At 41.8% G+C, this 21,905-nt stretch overlaps 1 protein-coding gene across 6 annotated transcripts in view; it reads right to left on the minus strand.

Annotated features, from left to right (window-relative positions):
- The window catches only part of NRG1 (neuregulin 1), a 207,735-nt gene that overhangs the window by 126,845 nt on the left and 58,985 nt on the right, over positions 1-21,905 (minus strand). For 2 of the 6 annotated variants that reach the window (XM_019555274.1, XM_019555271.1), the window contains exon 1: positions 17,101-18,369. The exons of 1 other annotated variant lie outside the window; for it this stretch is intronic. In XM_019555274.1, the coding sequence (XP_019410819.1) occupies positions 17,101-17,734 (634 nt within the window). In that variant the 5' untranslated portion in view covers positions 17,735-18,369. Of the gene's footprint in view, positions 1-17,100; positions 18,393-21,905 lie in introns of those variants that run through there. 3 more of the 6 variants (XM_019555272.1, XM_019555273.1, XM_019555276.1) reach the window with 3 other exon arrangements.

The raw sequence follows: 21,905 nt of genomic DNA on the forward strand, positions 1-21,905 counted from the left end.
TCAGGCTGTGAGCTGGCCACTTGGGTTGGCTCCTACTGCCCCACTCTATGACTTTCAGGAAGCAATAGGAAATGGTAAAGCTATAAAAGGAGAATGGTCTGATCTCTTTGCTTCACCCATTTTCTCTCCCTTCACAATGGTCCTGGGGGGGGGGAGGAAAGGGGGGGGGGCGTTGAGCTACTTTGGCACAAGTGCAGACCTGCAGCTTCTCTCCACTAGCCACACCCCCTCCATCCCAGCTCTGGTCCTGTCTGCACAAGTGGAGTGGGGGAAGACAGGGGATGGAGCTTGGGCTGGACAATGTGGGGGCCAGTGAACTGGAGCACCACTATGGCAGGGAGTTTCAATCCACCCAACCCCCCTCTAGTGCAGGCTGGGCAAAGCCCAGCCCAAGCTCCCTCCTTTCCCCCTCCCATCAGGCAGACAGAACCAGGGGTGTGGCTGGACTGCATCAGCCTAGCCACCCAATCAAACAGAAGGTAATGAAGGGGCTCTAGTTTGGAGCACCTTTATTTAAACCTTCATATAATGAAATTTGTTGTGTGATTGGGGGGACAGCTATAGAGCGCTTTCAAGGGACTGATTACACAATAACTATAACTTCTGTCTGAGCCCTGAGAATCTACCACACCCCTCCATAACTTGTTCCAACATTTAATTCCTCTACCCTCCGCCCCAACTTGTTTCTAAACTAAATTTATGCCACTTCAGCTTCTGCCCCTTGTCATACCTTCATTTACTACAGTTTGGATGAGAGATTTTTACTATCTGAAGACTTTCATCTATGCAATGACCTGTAACAACTTTGTAAATTGTGATCAAGTCACTTGTTAACCTTCTCTTGGAAAAATGAAACAGACTGAACTTCTTATGTCTTTCTCTGTAAGGCAGGTTTTCCAGGACTTGTGACTCTTCTGAACCCTTTCCAATTTTTCTACTACAGCATTATTTAGTGCTAATTACTAGGAATATGCTATCTTTCTCTGATGCCCGTAGCAATTTTTGAGCCCTGCTCAATTTTTCTACTGGGTTATAATTTCATACCAATTACCAGGAATATATTATCCTTCTAGGTTGACTGTAAAAGAATAACTCAGCAAAGCTTCACTGTGTCTTTATGTCATCCACTTGAGTTCAGTACTATTCAATGGCCATAAAAAAGTATTGCTGGGTCCACAGTATGTGTTGAAAATAAAATATTCCCCCACAAGCTGTCAATATTAGATAGAATTCCCCCCACTTTCTGCCCTTTGGGAGGAAAGTGAATTTATACTTCATTTGGAAACACACAGCTAAACAATTCTACTTTGTTAGCTTCTTATTAATTCATTCTCTGCATATGCTCATAGTAGACAATAAAAAAAAGATATTTTGAAATTTCAAGATAGCATGGCTAAGAACAGCACAAACACAAAACTGCTGATTAACAGCAATTTAGTAAAATTATAGGGTTACTGAGAAAGCTACTGATCCAAGAGACCTCCACTAATTTCTATGGCACGGTCAATTTAAACCCTTGAAGCAAGCAAGAAAAAACTACCGGAAAGGTTGCCAGCTATATACCTGAAAGCTTGTATGTTAAAAAATGGTTCACATATGTTGGCTTTATTATTCATAGACTATTTTATAGAGAAAAAGGGGAATGAAACAGTATCTTTTGGTTAACCAGCTTTGAAAAATAGACTCCATGCACTAACATATTGATTGCCTCTTGGATCTTGAAACACGGCATTTCTTTGCTCATAATCGAACGTATCTATAAACTACCTGGCTGAAGAAACTACAAATTGAGAATACTGTTATTGATAACTTACACACAAAAAAATCTACCAATGTTGATTTGAATCCTGAGATGAAGCTAGGATGTGAATAAAGGCACAACTGGAATTGTGAAATGTCATAAGACTATCTTCAGAAAGAACTGTGAGTTTCCAGGGGAATGACTGGAAGAGGTCATTAAGAAATGGATCCTTGGTGACTGCTAGTCTGCAGGTTCACTGCTCCCATAGGAGAGGGTGCATGTCTTCTTGGTTGCCCAGTAAGTGGGTAAGGCTGGAGGTGGAAGAGCAAAGAGTTGGTGAGGCACACGCCTCTCTCCCATCTTCAAGGACTCAGCATATTTCCTCAGAACTTGAATATAGCCAAAAAATTTGGGACATTCAAATATCCACGCTTTGGAAAATGGGATTCTGGAGCCAGTCCCATGGAGTGGGGCTGGAACTTTTGCAAAGGCAAAGACTTCTACAAGGAGGACTATTTACCCTGCAACTTCCTCAGAATATTTATAGCAGGGGTTGTCACCTGAGGGTATGCGTATACCCAGGGGTACTTGGAAAGGTCCTAGGGGGTATGCACAGGCAAGTGGGGATAGAGTGTCACCCCCCCGCCCCGCCCCGCACTGCCACCTCCCAGAAGCAGGGCCATGGAGGGGGGGCAGGGGGAAGGCAGCAGCATCCCTCTGCAGGCCGTGCAGGCACCAGCCAGCCAGCCGGCCGTGGGGGGAGGGATGAAGGAGAGGTTGCATGCGGCAGTGGCCACCACCACCCAATGCTGCCGCTTCTCCATGCTACTTTCACATGGCTGGTTCCACATGTGGCTACATGGATTGCTGATGGGCAGCGAGCAATTGGCCAGGTGCGAGGCCCATCAGCAGCCCACAGAGGCATACGTGGTAGTTCCAGGTGGCAGCAACAGCCATGTGCAAGCCCCGCCACCCTCCTCCCTGAGAAGGGGCACATTTCTTTAAAAAGGTTGAAACCCCCTGATTTATGGTACTGAGGACCAGGCCTTGCATACTTTCTTCCAGTGTGGTAGGGGGACACACTTGTGCTCCCTCAGATTTCCTAGGCAGATCCATCTCTTCCCTCCTCTGTGTCCTGCTTTCATATCTCTTACAATACGAACACTTTTCCAATCCTCCTCTCTCTCTCACTCTCCCCTTGCACTGCCGGCCAAAGATCCTCCTTATGCTGGCTCTAAAGGTCTCAGAGCCTCAGCAACTCCATGCTCTTTCAATCTTTCTTGTGCCTTGCTCTCTGATGCTCTCTAACAGAATATCAAATTTATATTTATCCTGTATAGTATAACATAATACAAGGTAAAAATAATTGAGATTTTCTTTCTCTTTTGTCCCTAGTCACGGTACCAAAACCAACTAGCTTCCATAGGACTTTTCATTAATCAATCTCAAAATAACCTACAAAGTATTATCATCTCTGTTTTTCTTGAAACTAGCATTGTTGGACTGCATTGGTAAGATTCACAGCAATCTCTGAAGCTTGCTGTAATACTTCATAGCATGGGTGTTAAAGATGTGACCGTTAGGGTGGATCCAGACTGTAGGACTGGTAGAGAGGCTGGGAATTTGTTGGTGAGACTTGCTGTCAAATTCCCACTAGCAAAGCTCGGATGGGAATGCATGTCACTGGCAGTGGTGGAGGGAGAAGCAATGGCTCTGTTAACTGCCATACTACTGTTACTGGGTCTGGATCTGACCCACGGGGCTCTTTGTGGACCTGATTCTGACCTCACACTCCTGTTTTATATTAAGCCTGGTGAGCAAAAACCCAGCCTGAAAATCTTGGCTGCCAGGTGCATGAGGCTATGGAACAGTCTCCCATAGGAAATAATGGAAGATCCATTATTTGTGGGAGCTGGAACTAGACTCTGATTCTCTGATTTAAAAACAAATCCCCCATTTCTGGTAAAAAAAAGTAACCCCAAATCCACATTTTTCTATGATTAAAATGAAATACCATTTACACACACACACACACACACACACACACGGTGTTTTATTTAAATCATGGAAAATGTGGATATGAGGTTACTTCTTTTGGACTGAAAATGGGGGATTTTTTTTAAATCAGAGAAAACCAGGATCCCTGGTCATTACGCTGTGGACCTAGAGAGGAACTATTAAAAAACTGACATTTGCCAACAATATAAACCAAACTCCCCTCCTGGACAGGTACTGGAAATAACTGGTATCTTTGACATCACCTAGGCAGCCACAGTTGGCAACATTTTGTCTTCATGGCAGCTAGTATAATTTGTCTTTTCCTCTGTCTAATCTCTAAGGCTCTAATAAACTGCAATGTCTCCATATTGTTAAATTTACTGTCCAGTACCATGCCCTTCCAAGACGTTAGAAATCACAACGGTGATGCATTGCATATGTATCACAACCTGCTTGTTTTATCTTCTTGAACCATGGCACCAGCAGTTGCTATTCTTATTACTACCTGGCTCCTGAATTCATACAATTAATTGTTGGCCTATTGAAATGTAGACTAACTGGAGGCTATGAAACTTTAGCATGGTGAGCCAATGCAGTTGTGCTGCCATCATTGGAGAGATCTGTGGTAAGATAGAAGCCAAGAAGAACCCACCACATAAGAAAAAAAAAAGTAAAGGATCATCTCAGCCTACTGTCCCATCAGGCTATTGCAGTTAAAACATACCAGCTTCTCTAACAAATGGCAGGCAAGTGATGTGGCTGGTATCACATCCAAAGAGCCCGGACACCCAAGTTCAAATGACTACAGGTGTGACACTAGGAACAGCCTTTGGCAAGAGTTTGGAGCAAGGTTTAAAATTACAGGTCTGGAGCCATAGCACGATACCTTCACTGTCCTGACTATATTCCTGAGCAGGACAGGCAGGTGGACAAAAACTGTGGATAGATCCCAAAGTCTTTCCTCGGGTGTGTGTCTAGACTATGTAGCTTCTTTTTGCTCAAGGGGAAGTTTAGGAGGGAGAATCCAGTCCTGAAAGAACTGAGGCCATTCAGCTCTGTGGGTAAACACCCTTGACCCAACAGAGATGACGGAGAAGCACATATATACAGCATTGCCAAGCAATGGTGGCACACATGTGGTTCCAGTGTATGTTTTCTGTTCTAGGAAGACACAGTCCATGAGCTCCAGGGTAACACAAGAATTAGTCATCTGAGTAGCCTTTGTGTATATGGGGTAGGCTTCTTGTTCCTGAGTATCTCCAGTTACTACTTTACAGTTAAAGGTATTAAACAAAAACCTGGGCTCACACCTGCATCTTGCTCTTTAATACAATGTGGATTAGGTACCACAGGACTGGAAAAGGGCCAACGTAGTACCCCTCTTTAAAAAAAGACAAAAAGGAGGATTTGGGAACAACAGATGGGTTAGCCTCACTCAATACCTGGGAAATTACTGAAGCATATCCTACGGAAGGCTGATCACATGCAGTCCGCATGGATTTATGAAAAAAAATGCATTGAACAAACTTGACAAAGTAACTGTGTGAGTTCGTGCCGAATTATGTAAGGACTGAATTAAGCACAGGCTCAGACCTGGATGTTCAATTTAAAACTTTTATTGTTTCACAAAGTCATAAACTAAGGAGGTCTGTTGGTTCATGAGGTTCCCAAATCAGGCCCTTGCTTTCTAACCTGAAGGCTAGGTGCGGCTGCCTGATTCAGTAGTCTCAGAATTGGTCAACAGCTCATTTAAAAGGAGTCCCTTATCTTTTTTTAGACAAAAGATACAAAACTGTCCCCACTTTAAGAGTGATGCCTCTAACATAACTTTACTATTACTTATATACGATAACACTTATAAATATGTATTTCTAATTTTTACTTCTATTAGTTACTAGTTAACCCATCTATATTAATATCAGGTGATACGCTCTTTATTATAATTTTTACCAGACCTTACTTGCATGATATGTAGTTATCTTTCGTCATTGTGGTTTAGCCTTGCTGTTTCCGTATTTCAAGATAGAGGCTGCTTGCTTGCAATTTATATCATTGTCAGTATTTCTATTCGAGGGTCAGATGGTGATCACCAGAATGTCAATCTCTGACTTCTCAACCTCCTAGAAGCATTCTGGAAGTTTTACTGCATTTTTCTTGATGCTAGGCCTTGCTTAGCATAAGCACTATCTCACAGTAACTGCTTGGGTGGATGAAGGGAATGCTGTGGATATAGTGTATCTGGACTTCAGCAAGGCTTTTGACAAGGTCCCACACAATTTTCTCATAAACAAATTGGAGAAATTTGGGCCAGATAAAAATACTATAAGGTAGGTTGATAATTGTCTCAACAGTAGCAAGCAAAGGATAATTATTAAATGGCGCATGTTAGAATGGCAGGCGGTTTCAAGTGGAGTCTCACAGGGGTCTGCTGTGGGCCTAGTGCTGTTCAATGTGTTTATTAAAGATTTGGATGTTGTTGTAGAAAGCTCCGTGAGCAAGTCTGCAGAAAACATAAGACTGGACAAGACTGCAACCATGTTGGAGGATGAGAGCAATTCAGAATGATCTCAGCAGACTGGAAAGTCAGGCTAGAGGTAATAGGATGACATTCAATGCAGACAAATGCAAGGTGCTACACCTCAGAAGGAATAATAATAATAATAATAATAATAATAATAAAAGAGAGTGACACCTGGCTGGACGGCAGCCCTACAGAAAAAGACTTTGATGCCTTTATAGACTACAGACTTGATAAGAGTCTGCAGATGAAGCCATACAAAAGGCCAATGTGGTTTTGGGATGCATCAATAGAAGCGCTGGTGCAAGACACAGGAGGTGATACGGCCTCTCTACTTGGCACTGGCTAGGCTTTATCTGGAGCACCAGGTGCAGCCATGGGCTCCACATGTTAAAAAGGACATGCAGAAGTTAGAGAGGTCCAGAGGTGGGCAAAAAAGATGATCATGGGTTTGGAAGGGAAGGCATGTGAGGAGAGGGTGAAGGAGCTAGGCATATTCAGCTTGCGAAAAAGGTGCTTAAGAGGAGACATGATAGCATTCTTCAGATGCCTGAAGGGCTGCCATAAAGAAGGAGGGAAGCACCTTTTCTCTCTTGCTGCAGAGAGGAGGATGTAGACGAATAGCTTAAAGTTGCAGCAAAGTAAGTTTAGATTGGATATCCATAAAAATTACTTCACTGTGAGAATAGTGAGGCAATGGAATAGCAGACTGCCTAGGGAAGTTGTGGACTCTCCAATTACTGGAGGTGTCCAAGATGAGGTTGGACACCCACTGGTTGGGGATGATCTAGGCATAGCTATGCCTATGTTCTACTATGGGTATTCTCCATGCTTCTGGGCTTTGCTGGTTGCCTCCTCTCCCTTCCCTGCTACATGTGTCAGAGTGTTTTTAAGCTTTCCTCAGTGGCACTGGGTGTTGGCCACAGCCAACAAGGCTGAGGACTTTGACAGGTGTGCCGATGTTCCTGCTGGGAACAAAGTCAGAGGTGCCTGACTAGAGGGTCTTGCCCCTCCATTTAGGGTTAGACTGATCAGCATATTTGTGGTCTGGAAGGAATTTTACTCCATGATCAGATTGGTATGGACTGTGGGATTTTACCTTCCTCTGTAGCAGGGGCAAGGCTCTCTTCCCAGGATCCCTTCAGCATATACTGACAGTATTGCATAGAAGCAGGATGTTGGCAACTGTGGTTACCCTGCTCTACCTGTGGCAAGTAAGGGTATTTGGTCTGTGTTGTGAATTTATGTAGAATTTAGATTATGGTTTGTAAAGGATGGTTTGGATAGGGAAGATCCTACCTCAGGCAGGGGCACGGACCAGATGACCTCTAGAGGTCCTACTTCTCTTTGATTTTATGATTGCAGCTTAAAATTTGTAACTCTCACTACAGTGCTACTGATTCCAGCAGTGGAAACTGTGGGAAGTATCATTAAGTCAGTAATGACATAATGATATCAAAGGTGAACAGGAACAATTCTATCAATCATTTAACAGGATTCACATTGTCTTCACCAATATTTGGCATTTTGGCGTACCACCCATCCTTTGTATTTTGTTACCAAGGACCCGCAAAGAAATGACTTTTGTTGCAAATAAACCAGGTGCCTTTTTACATTGTCTTCTGGGGAAGAGAGAGGCAAGGCAAGACAAGACAAGGCAGCAGTTAGCCTTTAGGGGGCCTTATAATAGCACAGGTAATAATGCACATTCCTAAGGAACCAATCCACTTATGATAGATGCAATTACATTTGCATGTACACAGAGACCCCTATTAAGTATTTACTGAAATTTGTAAAGTTATGAGTAGCAAGGTTAAACTGTTCACACAATTTAATGTTAAGCCTGCTTACATCAATGCACCCCTTAAAGGAACAAGAACCATAAACAATGCTGAGGGCTAAATGGTACCATGTCCCTGAATTTGCAGTGCCAACAAAGGGTTCTGTGTGTTAGGGCCCAAAATTAATTTATATTAAGGCCTTTTTAGAGTGCTCTAACAAAAGAGTGTTAGCATTAATCAAAATCTAGGCCATTCTCTGTAAGGCTGAAAACCTGAATTACCATCACTAAAGTAGCTGCCTGTAGCAAAAAGGTAGGGTTTTTTTTAATTGAGATCTATTTCTGGCACCTTCATGTTGAGTTTTAGTCAACAGTTTAGAAGAGTCAAGTAATTTGTCATAAAGTTGGAGTCTTTTTCTTGAATAAAGAGAGTTTTTTTTTTAGTGTGGGGGATACTCTTTTTCCTTTTGATATGTATAATCATAAGAATTAATTGACTAGTAAAAGTGTAAGATTCAAATCTCTTTCTGCCCTTCTAAAGCGAAACTGAACAATGTTACTAATCATGCTTAAGAGTTTTGCTTCATATACATTACCTAGCATCATGTGACTACCGAGCCATTATTGATTTCCTTTCATCTTAAAAACTGAATCATTATGCACTGTCTTTTTTTTTTTTAAAGTCTGAGATATGAAAACCCACTACCAAGTAGTTCCAGGACATTTTAAGAAAAGAATTATAAAAAGAAAAAAAGAATTTAGCTAGGAAATGTCACATAGGAGGAAACTGATAATAGTAAAGTACAATAGAAGAGGAAGTATAGCCACCTTTCTGGCATTATTATCCTGCACTGGCCAGAGGCCCAAATTGCCTCTGATTTACCTTAAAGTTGCTTTGCCTTAAGGCAGCTCTAGGTTATACTAGAGTCAGCCAGCCACTGTACCAGTCATTCTGCCCCGTCACATCCTGCCCCTGTTCAACCCCATTTGGTATCCTTTACCTACATGGAATAGGGAGAAGAGAGAGAACAGTCAGCTATACCAGTTTAATATCACCTAGGGATCCCCCTGATTTAAGGACTTCTCTCCTGCTCCTTTAAGAAGTTTTATGGTTGCTAAAGAGAGCCTAAACACTCCCTTATTCACTTTGCATAGTTTCATCTTATAAAAGATGCAGTTTCCATAAAGCGATTCTCCCCAAAGATGTATTTTAGTTGCATTAAGAAACAGTACCATCCCACAATTGTAACCAATACATTCTTAACGCCTTTTCTTTTAACACCTGTATGTCCCTGATGAAATACGTTCTTTCTCCAAGAAACACTCCATCACCTGCTACATTGTTTGATCAGGCCTGTCTGCCCTTTTCTGCCATGAAGCCAGGGTGGCCTCTGCTCAGGTAGATTACTATCACATGTTTTTTCCCTGAACTAGCTGTCTCATTACATCGGTATTGATCCAGAGTTGGGTTTCTGCAGCAAATCTATTACATTTCCATTAGCAAGACTGCAAATTATTAAAATATAAAAGGCTTTGCTTATATAATTCTAGCTGCATGTCACAAAGCAAATGCACAAATACATACTAACCTGACACTTGACCTCTTATAAGCCAAATTTTGCCTTCTCATCTGATGTCAGGAAAGTACTATATGCATTTTATAAACAAAGAATTATGTTGGCGTTGCAAGCTTGAAGTGGGTTTTATGTGTACTTTACTGAAATGCACTTAAACTACTGTTGCACTAAAAAGTACAAAGGAAGGTAACCTCAGCAGAAGTCTGAGCGAATTAGAGAAAGTATTGGTCATGCTGACAAAACACAGAGGCCTATTGTTTATGTTATATAAAGCAATTTTAAATAGCCATATAGAAGAAAAAACACTATTTATGAAAAGGTGGGCTAATGACACTGTATCAGAAATCAGTGCTGAAGAATGGGAGACCATCTGGTCCTCACAAGTACATCTGCACAAGAATAACAGAAAATTATTAAAATCCTGTATCAATGGTATCTCACTCCACCTAAAATTAAATGCTTTTATTATATAGGAACAGGCAAATGTTGGAGGGCATTTGGGAGGATCCTGCCATGTGGTGGATGTGTCATAGAAATAAACTGCTCTGGAAGAAGATTGGAGACAGTGAGAAAAATAACTGGATGCCAATTATCAGTTAATCCCTTAGTCTCTGAAGGAACCTTCCTGAATGCTCTGCAACATATAAGTGATATAAGGGATTGATCACTCATCTTCTAATGGCTGCAAGAATTACAGTTGCAAAAGCCTGGAAGAGAAGTGACACCCCCCCACACACACCTTCTAAAATCACTACCCGTTTTAGAAAAGTTTGGGATGTTTTAGAAATGCAAAAGTTGTCCTATGAAGTCAGCGTTCTACAGGGGAGAAGGCAAAAATATGTTCACTTAGAAATCTGATGGGTGTTTCTGGAATTTGCTAAAAAGGAATCTTCTCCTACCTCCAAACCAGAACATTTGAGGAACTTTTTCGACTATCAAAGTGCAAGTTCTATGACTGAACACTTAAGAATAAATTTAGAATATATTTAAAAATTTAAAAGAGAGATGAGAAGAAGATAATAATATTTATGTTATGCAGAGTGCTAGGGAAAAAGAGGGGATGAATTATTATATAGAGATGATAATGGAAATATTGAGGAACTGTTGGAGATTGTGGGGAGAAGAGGAAGGGAACATGACTTCTGTGAACTTTCTTTAGCACAGCTGATAGAAGATCAGTGTCCGTCCGTCTTTATTCTGGGTGATTGGATATGTTTTTGAATAACAAACCTGTTATTTTGTATCTTGGATTTATTATTAAAAAAAGTAAAAAGAAGTATAACAAATAAAGAAAACTAATAATTATCATCCACTGCAGTGAAAATCCAAATACTAGGCCTATCCATTTTTTCAGGAATTCTGCCTGTGGTTTCAAAATGTATAATATAATGCAGCCCCAGACTTTATTTTAATAAGTAAATTATTATGTCCATCACACCATATATAAAAACGTATCATCTGTGTGTAAGCGTATCAATATCACACAGACACGTATAAATAAAAATACCAAGGACTTCTTTAAGTTCAATACAGTCTGAACAAAGAACTAATTTTCAGTTAGGCTTATAATGAAATGTTAAGGTCAAGCTATTCTTTTTTTTAATGGTTATTCACAATCTATTATGTTAGGCTGAAAAAATTAAGAGCAGAGACTCGAGAAACTATTTTTTTCCTCTAACATTGTGAGCTTTTCTTGACGAAATACAGTGAAAAATTCTGGCCCAAGTGTCTATAGATACAGTCTGCAGTCCTCTGGGGCATCACACCAATGTTACTAAGGACAGAATTTGGCCTATTGATTTTAAATAATTTGTAGTCTTCTCACATACAAATGGAATCACTATTTCCATGCTTTTAACAAATTTTAAAAGGGAAGAGAGACTTTAAAGGAACCAAAACTGCTCAAAATGAGTCATATGAATCAAATGTGTGATTGCAGAAAGATCTAGAAAGATTTTATTATATGTTTGGGAAGATCTGAGCACTTTGGCCATGGCTAAGCTACTTGAAACTAATACAAACATCCACAATTTGTGGCATCACAAAACACTGTGCTCCCCTATTTCACATGCACATGCCCCACCCTCACATAGTGCACGTATGCACAGCTCTGGTTTTTTTCAGTATTACTCCCCTTATTCACACACCTGCAAAGTCCTTATTAGCACTTGGCTAGTGGCTACTAGAGTGATAAGTGTCTAAGGGTTATACAGAGACTGGATGGCTCAGTATATCAGCATTTGCTTGACCTTCCCTGGTTTCTGGAGGCCCAAGAAGATATGCCCCTCAGGATTTCTAAAGCCAGACAAATATCCTGTGTCTCCTTACTGCACATTTTAAAGCTGATATCTTATGCTCTTCTGAAATCACATTTAACTAAAGGATTAGGGCCTAACCTGGTATGCATAAATAAGGCTTTACATCATATGCATACGTGAGAACCTCTTTTTGATTAGTAGCTGTTGATGTCCATAGACATAAGAATCAGGCTATCTGAAAAAAGCTCATGCCTTCTAAAGCCTTATTCATTGGGACGTGAAGCACATCTAACTCTGTGCTTTGGGGAAGACTCCTCCTGCCTCTAACTTACAAACAAGCACTCTCCTGAAGACCCATTTATTAGATATAAGACCTTGCCCATGATCTTTAAGCAGAACTCCCTGGCTTGCATGGAATAGAGCAATGTTTTTCAAACTTTCATAGTCATGGAACCAAACCCCTACTCTTGTCCTGTGAACAGAAGTGGAGGCAGGCGACCTGGTCCAGCAATGGCAGTGCACCACCTCCCAGCACATTCTGCCATTACTCCCAATCTTTTGAGGAACCCCTGCTGACCTGTTGTGGAATAGTAGGCCAGAGTGTATTGTTCCCTCAGACAGATTGTTCTTTGCAAAGTGAAAAATTACTGGAAAGGGGAAATGAAATGGAGGTTAGGGAACAGACAGAGAAGGAAGAAATTAAGTGCAGACACAGCTAGGAGAATGAGAAAGAAGGAAAAAGACAGAGAGGTTAAGAGCACAGAAAACAAGGTACAGAGTAGAAATATGAAAATTAAGTGCAATCTGCTGCAAAGCCACTTTAAGGCAAGTTTTTTATTCTTTAAAAACAAACAACCCTAAAATGGGTGCATTTACACTAAAAATTATGCCATCATGCATGGATTACTATGGGTGGAATTAGGATTGGTTTTTGAGCTATACAGTTTGGTTCTCAGATTTGGATTGGCTTGCTTTTATGTGTCTTTCTTAGTGAAAATGATACCATAGTGATTATCCTGACACTCTTCACAAAGAGAGACAGAGAAAGAGGCAGCAACTCATTGGGACGAAGGAATCAGAGAAAGGAAAAAAATATTAAGAGCATCATCAAAGCTGAGAGAGGATAAATAACCATGGTTCTTAATAGTTTTCATCCTTACAACACATCGTAAATGATAGCCAACTTGCACAATGCAGGAAGGCATAATCACCTCCATGATCCCTTATGCAGAAATGAAACCTGGGAGAATGGACTGGCTGGCCCAAGGTGACAACCATCACCTGACAGAGCCAGGAGAGGAACTCATAGTTATCTCATTATGTGCACATCCTGGCAGTGAGGCAATGATGATGAGTCATTCCACCATGGTATGGCCCGACTCTTCCTTCACAGACAGGCAGAAATGCCAAATTAGGCTCCTACTATGACAAAGACTAACGGCCTAACCTGACTGCAGGATTAGGCTGGGCCTGCCTGGGGTGAACCATAACAGCACTCCAGAGCTGTGCAATAGCCCTGGCTACCAATGCCATGCCCTTGGACCAAATTCAGCACTGAGCGACACTGATAAGAGTCTAAGTTGCTCCAGGGAAATGGATTAAGTCCTGAGTGTTCCAACCCGAAAGCAGAATTTGATCCTTGGCCATACACCCTAGACAGTTGATTACACCCCAGTCAAACAAATACACAATGCTAGCACGCCAGAGCAGGAGGGCGCAGTTTTCTGCTGCACTGAGCCTCGTCTTTGTTCCTAATGAAAAGCCAGAGCATGCGTTTCATATTCACTTTGCACTCATGTCATTGAGTCAGACCCAAGGTGTAAAGGCAGAGGCTAATGAAGCCTTGTGACTGTCAGGAGAACCTAGACAATCCCTGGCTTTAATGCCAAGCCTAATGTTACCAAGATAATAAGGAAGCCACCATTGCTTCAAGGATATCATTTATCTTCTATTTATCCTCTACATATATGCATCACCCCCTCCCACCCATTCCCTGCTTCCTCCAAGTCAGATTAAAAACTTAAAATGGCTTGGACACATTTAAATAGAAAGTGAAACCATCTTAAAATCTGAGAATGGCTTGTATATTACATAAACAAAGTAACAATTACTACTGTTGGAAACATAATAATTATAGTACTAAGAAACATAATAATTATAGTACTATGAAAACCATAACTATTATAGTACTTGAGGTATAGTTGCAGGACTGCATTCAAAATGAGAGGGGTGCGGGGAACAAGGTTAATTTAACTCCTGCATCATATTAGCATTTTTAAGATCAATGTGATTTAACCAGCTTAGATTGTTTATTAAGGCATACTTATACATATATATATACACCCATGTAAATTAAACATCCTAGTATATAATTGAGCTAAGATTGGCATGCCTCCTACATATGCGAACTCTTAAAAATATCAGCTTTTACTTTTTTGGTTCAGCAAAGGAAAACTGTAAAGCCATAAAAGAAGAAAGGGAGATTTTGCTTTTGTTTCAATAGAATACAAAGTATGATAATAGAAGGTTAAACTGATTTTGGGACTAACACAACCAGAAACAATTCCTAGGGTTGTCTCTCTCCTACCTTCCATCCTAGACTCCAGGATAAAAAGAATCAATTAGCCCACAACTGACTGCCTGTGACCTTGAAGGATATGGCTTTAAACAAAATATGCTGAGTTAGACAGAAAAGAGAAGAAGAGAATTGGATTCTGAGACCCACAGACTGTCTGGTTGAGAAATGATATGCAAGTGACCAAACATGAGCTGTGACAGTTTTTGCTTCGTTCCAGACAAAAAAATTATCACTGCAAGAGGGAAAGCTCATGCGCTTTCTGCAAATAGATTACTTAGTGATGTCTGAAAAAGGGAGAAAGATTGATATGCATAATAGGGCAATCCAATTTACAAATGTTACATCTCAGGATATCATTCCCAGAATTTTATACTTGGCATAGATCAGGATCTGTCAACCTTTCCAACAATCCTTTCTGTTCATAAAAAAGAACATATTTGAAATACAGCTGTAAAACTATTGAGACATTATAAAGGGTTCCAAAAAGTTCTCTCTATGCCCCTTCAAACTCTCTAGCCAATATTTTTGCAACTTGCTTTTCTAACCCTACTTCCATAAGAAAACTGGGATGTTTGATGCCCCAAAATCTTGCTTCACTGAGGCTTTTAGGCAGTAGTAATTCTTTCCCATACAATGGAACCCAAATAAAATCAGCTGCCACCCCCCTCTTCCTTTCTATCAGTATCTGCTTGGAAGTCACTTAGTAGATATCTATCTTTAAAAGAAAAAGAGAAAAGAATTCCTGGATCCCCATTTATTTCCCACATGTAAATAAACCTGAATGCAGATAATGGCTTTTTGCCTGTGGCTGCTCAAAAGGTGATCTTTTTTCATTTTCTTCAGGCTTTGAATGATCAAGGGAAGGAAAAGACCTTTTTTAACATACAGAATTTTGTAGGTTTTTTTTTTTTGTGTGTGCACACAGTTGTGCTCTTGATGTACTTCCCTGTCCTCCCCTGCCCCCTGGCAAATAATTTCAGCTGGATGGTAGTCTCTAGCCATTTTACCAGGTGTAGCGGGGGGGGGGTGGTGATTTCATAGACATCTGTGGTATCTTTAATGACACTTAAGAGACACACAGATGATATCTCTGCAAAGAAGAGTTTCTGCACTAATTACTTGTGAGAGACAAAAAGAAAACTTTCATATAACTGTCATGACTGCACAGGGGCCTATGTGGTCCCCCTACCTCAGGCAACAGTCTGCTGGCTGACCTTTAAATTAACAAATGAAGTTTCAGTGATGTTTTCTCATAAAACCAGTATCTTCAGAAAAGCTGCTTTTCACCTAACAGCTAGTGGTGGTATGCTATCAAAGCCAAAGGTGGCAGAATTCTGAAGGTGTATCTTTAAAATGGCCTTTCCAAAATGCTAGAATAACATCTAGCATTAAATTATTTAGGTCAGATGCTTAGCTGATGGAATGGGTGTTGCTCCACTGAAGTTGCTCAAGTACAGAGCACTAACACCAGCTGAGGACCTGACTCACGATCAATTACAAGATAAAATAAAAGGTTGCAGAAGTAATCCAAAATAATCACTGACCCTAACTGAATTCAGTGGCTAAACTGATATTGACTACAGTAGTATCAGGATGAGGTCCAATATGTATCTATCACCACACAGTCGCACTGCTACGTTACATCATGGGAATAAGATGAAACGTCTTCCTTTATGGGAAATTTTACAACAGAGAAAGTTGCAGTTTTCACCACTGCAGAACTCTCTCTCAAGCACCAGCTCCATGTTTTAGCACAGCAGTATGCTGTTTTTCCTTTAGCAAGAGCTGCACAATTTTACGCAGTTTGTGGGTTGGGATCCGGACTTGCTCTAATCTAACAGGATAGACAGATGAGTGCCAAACAGATTCTCTCCCAGCAACTGATCATTTCATTTGCTGAAAATTATCTGGCTCTATGATTTTTAAAGGGCTTAAGAGAAGCTCAATGGGGGGTCCCCATTCTGCATCTCTCTGCAGGCACAAGTGCTTCACTTTAAAAGTCATCCCTTCAAACTCAGTGAGAAAACATTCATGAGCCTTGCTCAGCAGGATCACCTGCTTAAGAAGGGAAAGAAATGTGTGTAGATTTGTACTGTGATCTGGAGAGAAGGAAAATTGCAATGGGCAGCTAAATTAACTCTGAACTTGCTAGAGTTGTTACAAATGTACAGTTAACCCTTCTCTTCTGCAATCCCTCACTTCCCCAGGAAGATGACAAGGACATTTGTCAGCAATAAAACACAGGAAGCAGGAGTGCTTTGCAGACAGAGCAAAGATATTAGCAAGCGCACAGGATTCAGTGCCATATGCAACCAGAATTCATCAGTGAAATGGCCTGCTTGCTCCTGTAAAAAAGAGGCCAGTGAAAATGTAAATCAGCTGATCCTTCTGTATGGAGTATGCAGTGAAACAACTTGCAAAGATCCCTCTTTAGAACTGCCCTTGGACACATCTTTTAAATGCACTTTCCGGGCATAGCAGTACCACCAAACACCATTCCCTGACATGCCTGTTTAGCACAAGTGTTAAAGATCTTTGGGGCACTCCTCAGAGCATGACACAAGTCGCACCTCAGTTTGTTTGAACTTAAACATGCAACATCATGTGCAAAGGGAAGATGCAGAACAATCCAAAATGAGCTTCTACTTACAAAGTTTTGGAGTTGTTTGGAGATTAGTTTCTGTGGCTTGTGCCTGAGACGCTGTGGTTGTCTCTTTCCCCTCAGGCTCCAGGGTGGGTGGAGGTAGCGAAGGTGCCATGGAGGACAACAGGGATAGATCTAAGATACGGTTATACAGAGAAGGCTGGAGAAAAGGCTCAGAGGGCACCAGTGAGCTGTCAGCTTGCACTGTCACTTCAACCTTGCTCTCGGGGCTTGATGCTGGGAAAGGGGAGGTATGCAGCACCCAGGCAGACAGTGTAGTAGGATCCACAGAAACCATTGGATCTTGTCCTATCCTTCCAGGGTCAAGGTGGGTAGGTGAGTCATACTCAAAAATCTTGTCCACAAACACCCACTTAAGGCCAGCGATGCAGAGGCAGAGGCTGACCAGGCAAGCCAGAATAGGGACGATGCAGATCTTTTCTGAGTTGAGACAGCCCCTCAGTCGCTCTGCCTCCAGGCATACACAGCAGGTAACAGCCAGGCTTGCTATGCCCTGGCCCCTCCTGTCCTCCGTTTGGGTCCCTGGCATGTCCTCCTCAGTGGGAAGCCCCTCAAGAGATGCGTCGGGGCTCAGCTGAGCCGAGGGGCTGGGGAAAGTCTCTGCAGCTACTTCAGACATATTTAAATCATAAATGCTCAACCCAGCTCACCTCCAAGAGACAGACCGTAACTCTATCGCAGTCCATTACTAGGAGACAGAGAAAAAGAAGAATCACACAGCTCTGCAAAATCATAGAGTGGGAGCCAGGAAAGCGTCCGAGCTCAGGATCATCACCCAAATCTCCAGAAGGTTAAAAAAACCACCTCTCCTCTATTACCCGAGACATAGAATTGCTTAGTAATTATCAAGCTCCTGTCTCCTGACCACTTTTATAATTCCTGAAATGCCTCTCAAGCCATCCCAGCTCTTCTGTGGGGGATAAAAAGCAACAAGACAACAACAAAAATTCCCCCAAACCCCCAAAACAAGGATCAAATTGTTTGACTAAGTGAACCAGTAGCCCAGACTGAAAGGCTGGCTTCTCACCTTGAGCATCAGAGGCTGGTGTCTGCTTAGATGAGGAAAACAACTGTCATGCGATAGAAGCAAAAGCAAAATCAGTAACAACGGCAACAGTAGCAGCGGTAGAGGCAGCAGCGACAGTAGCAACAGCATCCTGTTGTATTAAAGCAACGGCTGAAAGAGGCTGAATCATTACAGAGCAGCAGGTGCTGGCTCTCTGAGCATCACTGCAAACAATATCATTACACAGAGGTTCGAAAGGAAGAGCAATGCCAAGAAGATGGTAACTCCCTTTCTCTCTGTCCCCACCCCCCAACCCCTTCCCTCTTTGTCCTTCTTGAGCACTCGTTCACTTTCCTCTGTTCTTCTCCCCCAACAGCACGGTTCTCCGATACAGGGACACGCTCATTCCTTTCTCTCCCCACCCCCACCTCTCCGCAGGGCTGGTCTGAGGGAAATCAGCACACCCAGCAACACAGGACTGCCAGTGACTTCCTATTTTATCCAATTAGAAAGAATAAAGGCCATCAAATCAAGGGAGCCAAGGCAGGCAGGAGTTGTGCGCTCTCTCTCGCTCTCCCTTCCAGTATTTCACCCGGAGAAGATGGCAATCGATTGTAGCAATCTCACAAAGCTGGGATGGGGATGGGGGTGTAGGTGGCAGCCTTCTGGGCTGGACCTGATGCTCTGCAAGTCTGATATCTGATCTCTCCCAAGGGAAGCAGGCTTTTCAACAGCAGTTTCTTCCTGCCTGATGCTTAGAGATAGCATTCCTTTCCCAACACCCTAATACGTTTAATTTACTGAAGATAATGCTATGATGCATCTTAGGTCAAGTCATGTTTTTAAATTCTAACCTTTAAGAAATTTGCCTTTAAGTTCTTATGGACAAGCACCATCTTTTGAATTTTCTTGTAAAATAAATTAGCTAAAAAGTAACCTGCAGGTGCATAAGCATGCTCATCAGGAGCCAGCTTGTAACAGACACAGGAGATTTAAACATTTGACGTCCTCTCTGTAATTGTCCAAAGTCAATCCAGAAATACTAATTGTCCAAAGAATCCAGAAATACCAATGCTTCTACTATCTTTTTTAGTCTAGCCCATTCTTCCTCTGTATTGGCAAGATCTGTTACATACTATAAGGACCTATTCTCACCCCACCTGAGTAAATCAGGAGAACAGCATCACTGAGATCAGTCATGAGAGAATAACTGAGATTGGGGATGGGAATATCATGGCAGAATGTTAACATAAACATTAAAGAGAGGGATGAGAGGCATGATTCATTGTTCCCATATACCCCATGCTGAAATTTGCCCCTGTGACTTTGCAGCATTTTGCACTTGTTATGCACAGGAGCAAATAACTATAAAATGCACACAGAATCAGACCCTCTGAACTGTCCTATGCTTGTTTCTTCAGTATCAGTACTGTACAGCAAGTTCCCTTTTTATTAATAGTAGTTAAAAAATTAGGTCCTCCCCATGTGCACCTCCCTCTTCAAAGATCTCCCCAGAAATATATGTACAATTTGTATAAGCCAGGTTTATTGACAGCATAGTAGTTCCTATGGAGCTTTATACAGTCTTTCATGTCAACAGAAGTGTCAGGAAGTTTATTAACTGCTAATCTGCTGTTTACTGGCCACATCTCTACAAGATGCTGACTACTCAGTCATTACTGCACAGTCATTTAGGACTTGTATAAACAAGCCCTAAATGACTGCTCAGTAACCCAACTTACTGCACAGGAGTGACGAGGAACAACTTTTTTGTGATGCTGACTGCTGCGCACTAGCGTCGCATCATACTTTCTGCCACATGACACTACAGTGCAGTCAGCATCTAATGTAGACGTGGCCACTGAGACTTAACATCATCACTGCTTCCTTGTCTCCCAAAGAATATTATGAATTAGGCATATTATAGTCAACCATGCCAAAAGGAGTACGTGCAAAATAAATGTTTTATAAAATATTTGCATTAAAATGCTAACAAACCTAGTATTAAGGCTGAAAAATTAAACCAGATGATTCCAGTGGGAGAGGATGCCCCCAGAAACAGATCTATGAACAGTAAATTTGACAACTAAAACACCATGGCAGTTACATGGCAGCATCCAGAAGTCCAGCCATCTTTACATAGACATGCTTCCTAAGAATGCTTTAACAAAATTAAATAATAAAAATAATAAAAAAAAGATAAGTGAACATGCAATCTAGCCTGTCATTCCATTGTAGGATCTAGTCCGGAGGCTAACATTGTCATGAGAAACCTATAACAGAACTAGTCTTTGATTACATAGTTACTTATCTTTTTTCTCTTGCTATAAAGCACGCCTCTCCCTTATTAGTTCGTTAATCATATTTTGCATCATATTTTTCTTCCATGCAGCACATTTCAGGCATGTTACAGACATCAATAAATCAACCTTTCCATTACCAATATAAGATAAGAAAGTATGAGTATACTTTAGATGAAAGATCACAAATTCCAAGTGCACACATTTACTGATGCAGCTGTCCAATGGCATCCTTTTATTCACCCTGACATTTTTTCTTTCTCTTCCTTTTTTGGTATCCTCAACTATAACCCCTTTCACTCACTCGAACTGGCCGAACCAACTCTTTACAGTATATGTAAGGGATTATCATGCTCCCTATCTCCAGCTGTCCCTTTGGCAAGCCCTGTACATTCAGTTCTTTTAATCTTTTCCAGTAAATTGGTGCCTCCAGCCCAGTTATCATTTCAGTAGCTTATTCTCTGAATTGCTTCTAGTTTGTCAACATCTGCCTGGTCCTACGATTAGTGGAAATGAATATGGGATGACAAGAGAAGCCTCACAAGCACCATAAACTAATAAATGCAGCTATAAGAACTTTACCTGGCTCTTACATAGCCTGTAGAGACAGACTGTTGGCTTGGTAGACCATGATGTGATACCTCTGCATGTACAGCCTAAAAAATTACGTGGTTTCTTTTTTTCACACTTCATTGCAAGATCCCATGCTTCAGGAACACTTTGTATGTCACCCTCTTGCTCAGGACACTCAGCACTAACAGTTATTTTCAACTTTGCAACCCATGGAACAACACTCATGTCCAACCCCATTCAATATTATCTTTAGGACAAATATTGTGAGACTTTATCCTATACTTCCACAAGAACTGGATATAACATCAGAGTTGGGGAAGGCAACTCCTGTGCTGCTCTCTTGAGTAAGGGGCTGCCTAACAGTGTCGTGCCACACGGTACATACTGGCCTTAGATAGGCCCTCCTGGTGCAAGGCCCTCTGGGCTTCTGTGATACTACAAGACAGGGCTACATGTGGGTGGAGCGGGGAGGACAAGGGTCTGGCTAGGTTAGCTAGAGGTATGACAGGAATTAAGCCTGCCTTACAGCATGACAGTTGTAGTAACCAGAGGGATTGATTGTGGCTTCTTATGTGTTTGAGCTGCTCAGCCACAAGCCCTGTGCCTTGCACCTCATCCAGAACTAACTGCTCCTGCTGCCTGCATCAGCAGGATATTTTCAGGCCTGGCTTCCCTCCAAGCTGCAGTACCCTCCTCTGCAGCTCCCGGCCTCCTTGTCTGCTGCAGGTCCGTTCCCTCCCAGCACTTGCAGACAGGGCTCACAGTCTGCCTGCACAACACTACCCTTCCCTTCCTCTCCAAGTGGCCTAGATCACCCTTCCCATGACCCTCTTCCCAGCTAGCCATGCAGCACAGAGCCGTTTCTCACCTTGCCACCCAGTAACACCCTTCATTCTGTTCTGAGCTTTAAT

The sequence above is a fragment of the Crocodylus porosus genome, unplaced genomic scaffold (assembly GCF_001723895.1).
Source record: "Crocodylus porosus isolate Cpor-Errol unplaced genomic scaffold, CroPor_comp1, whole genome shotgun sequence".
In the NCBI taxonomy this organism is placed as follows: domain Eukaryota; kingdom Metazoa; phylum Chordata; order Crocodylia; family Crocodylidae; genus Crocodylus; species Crocodylus porosus.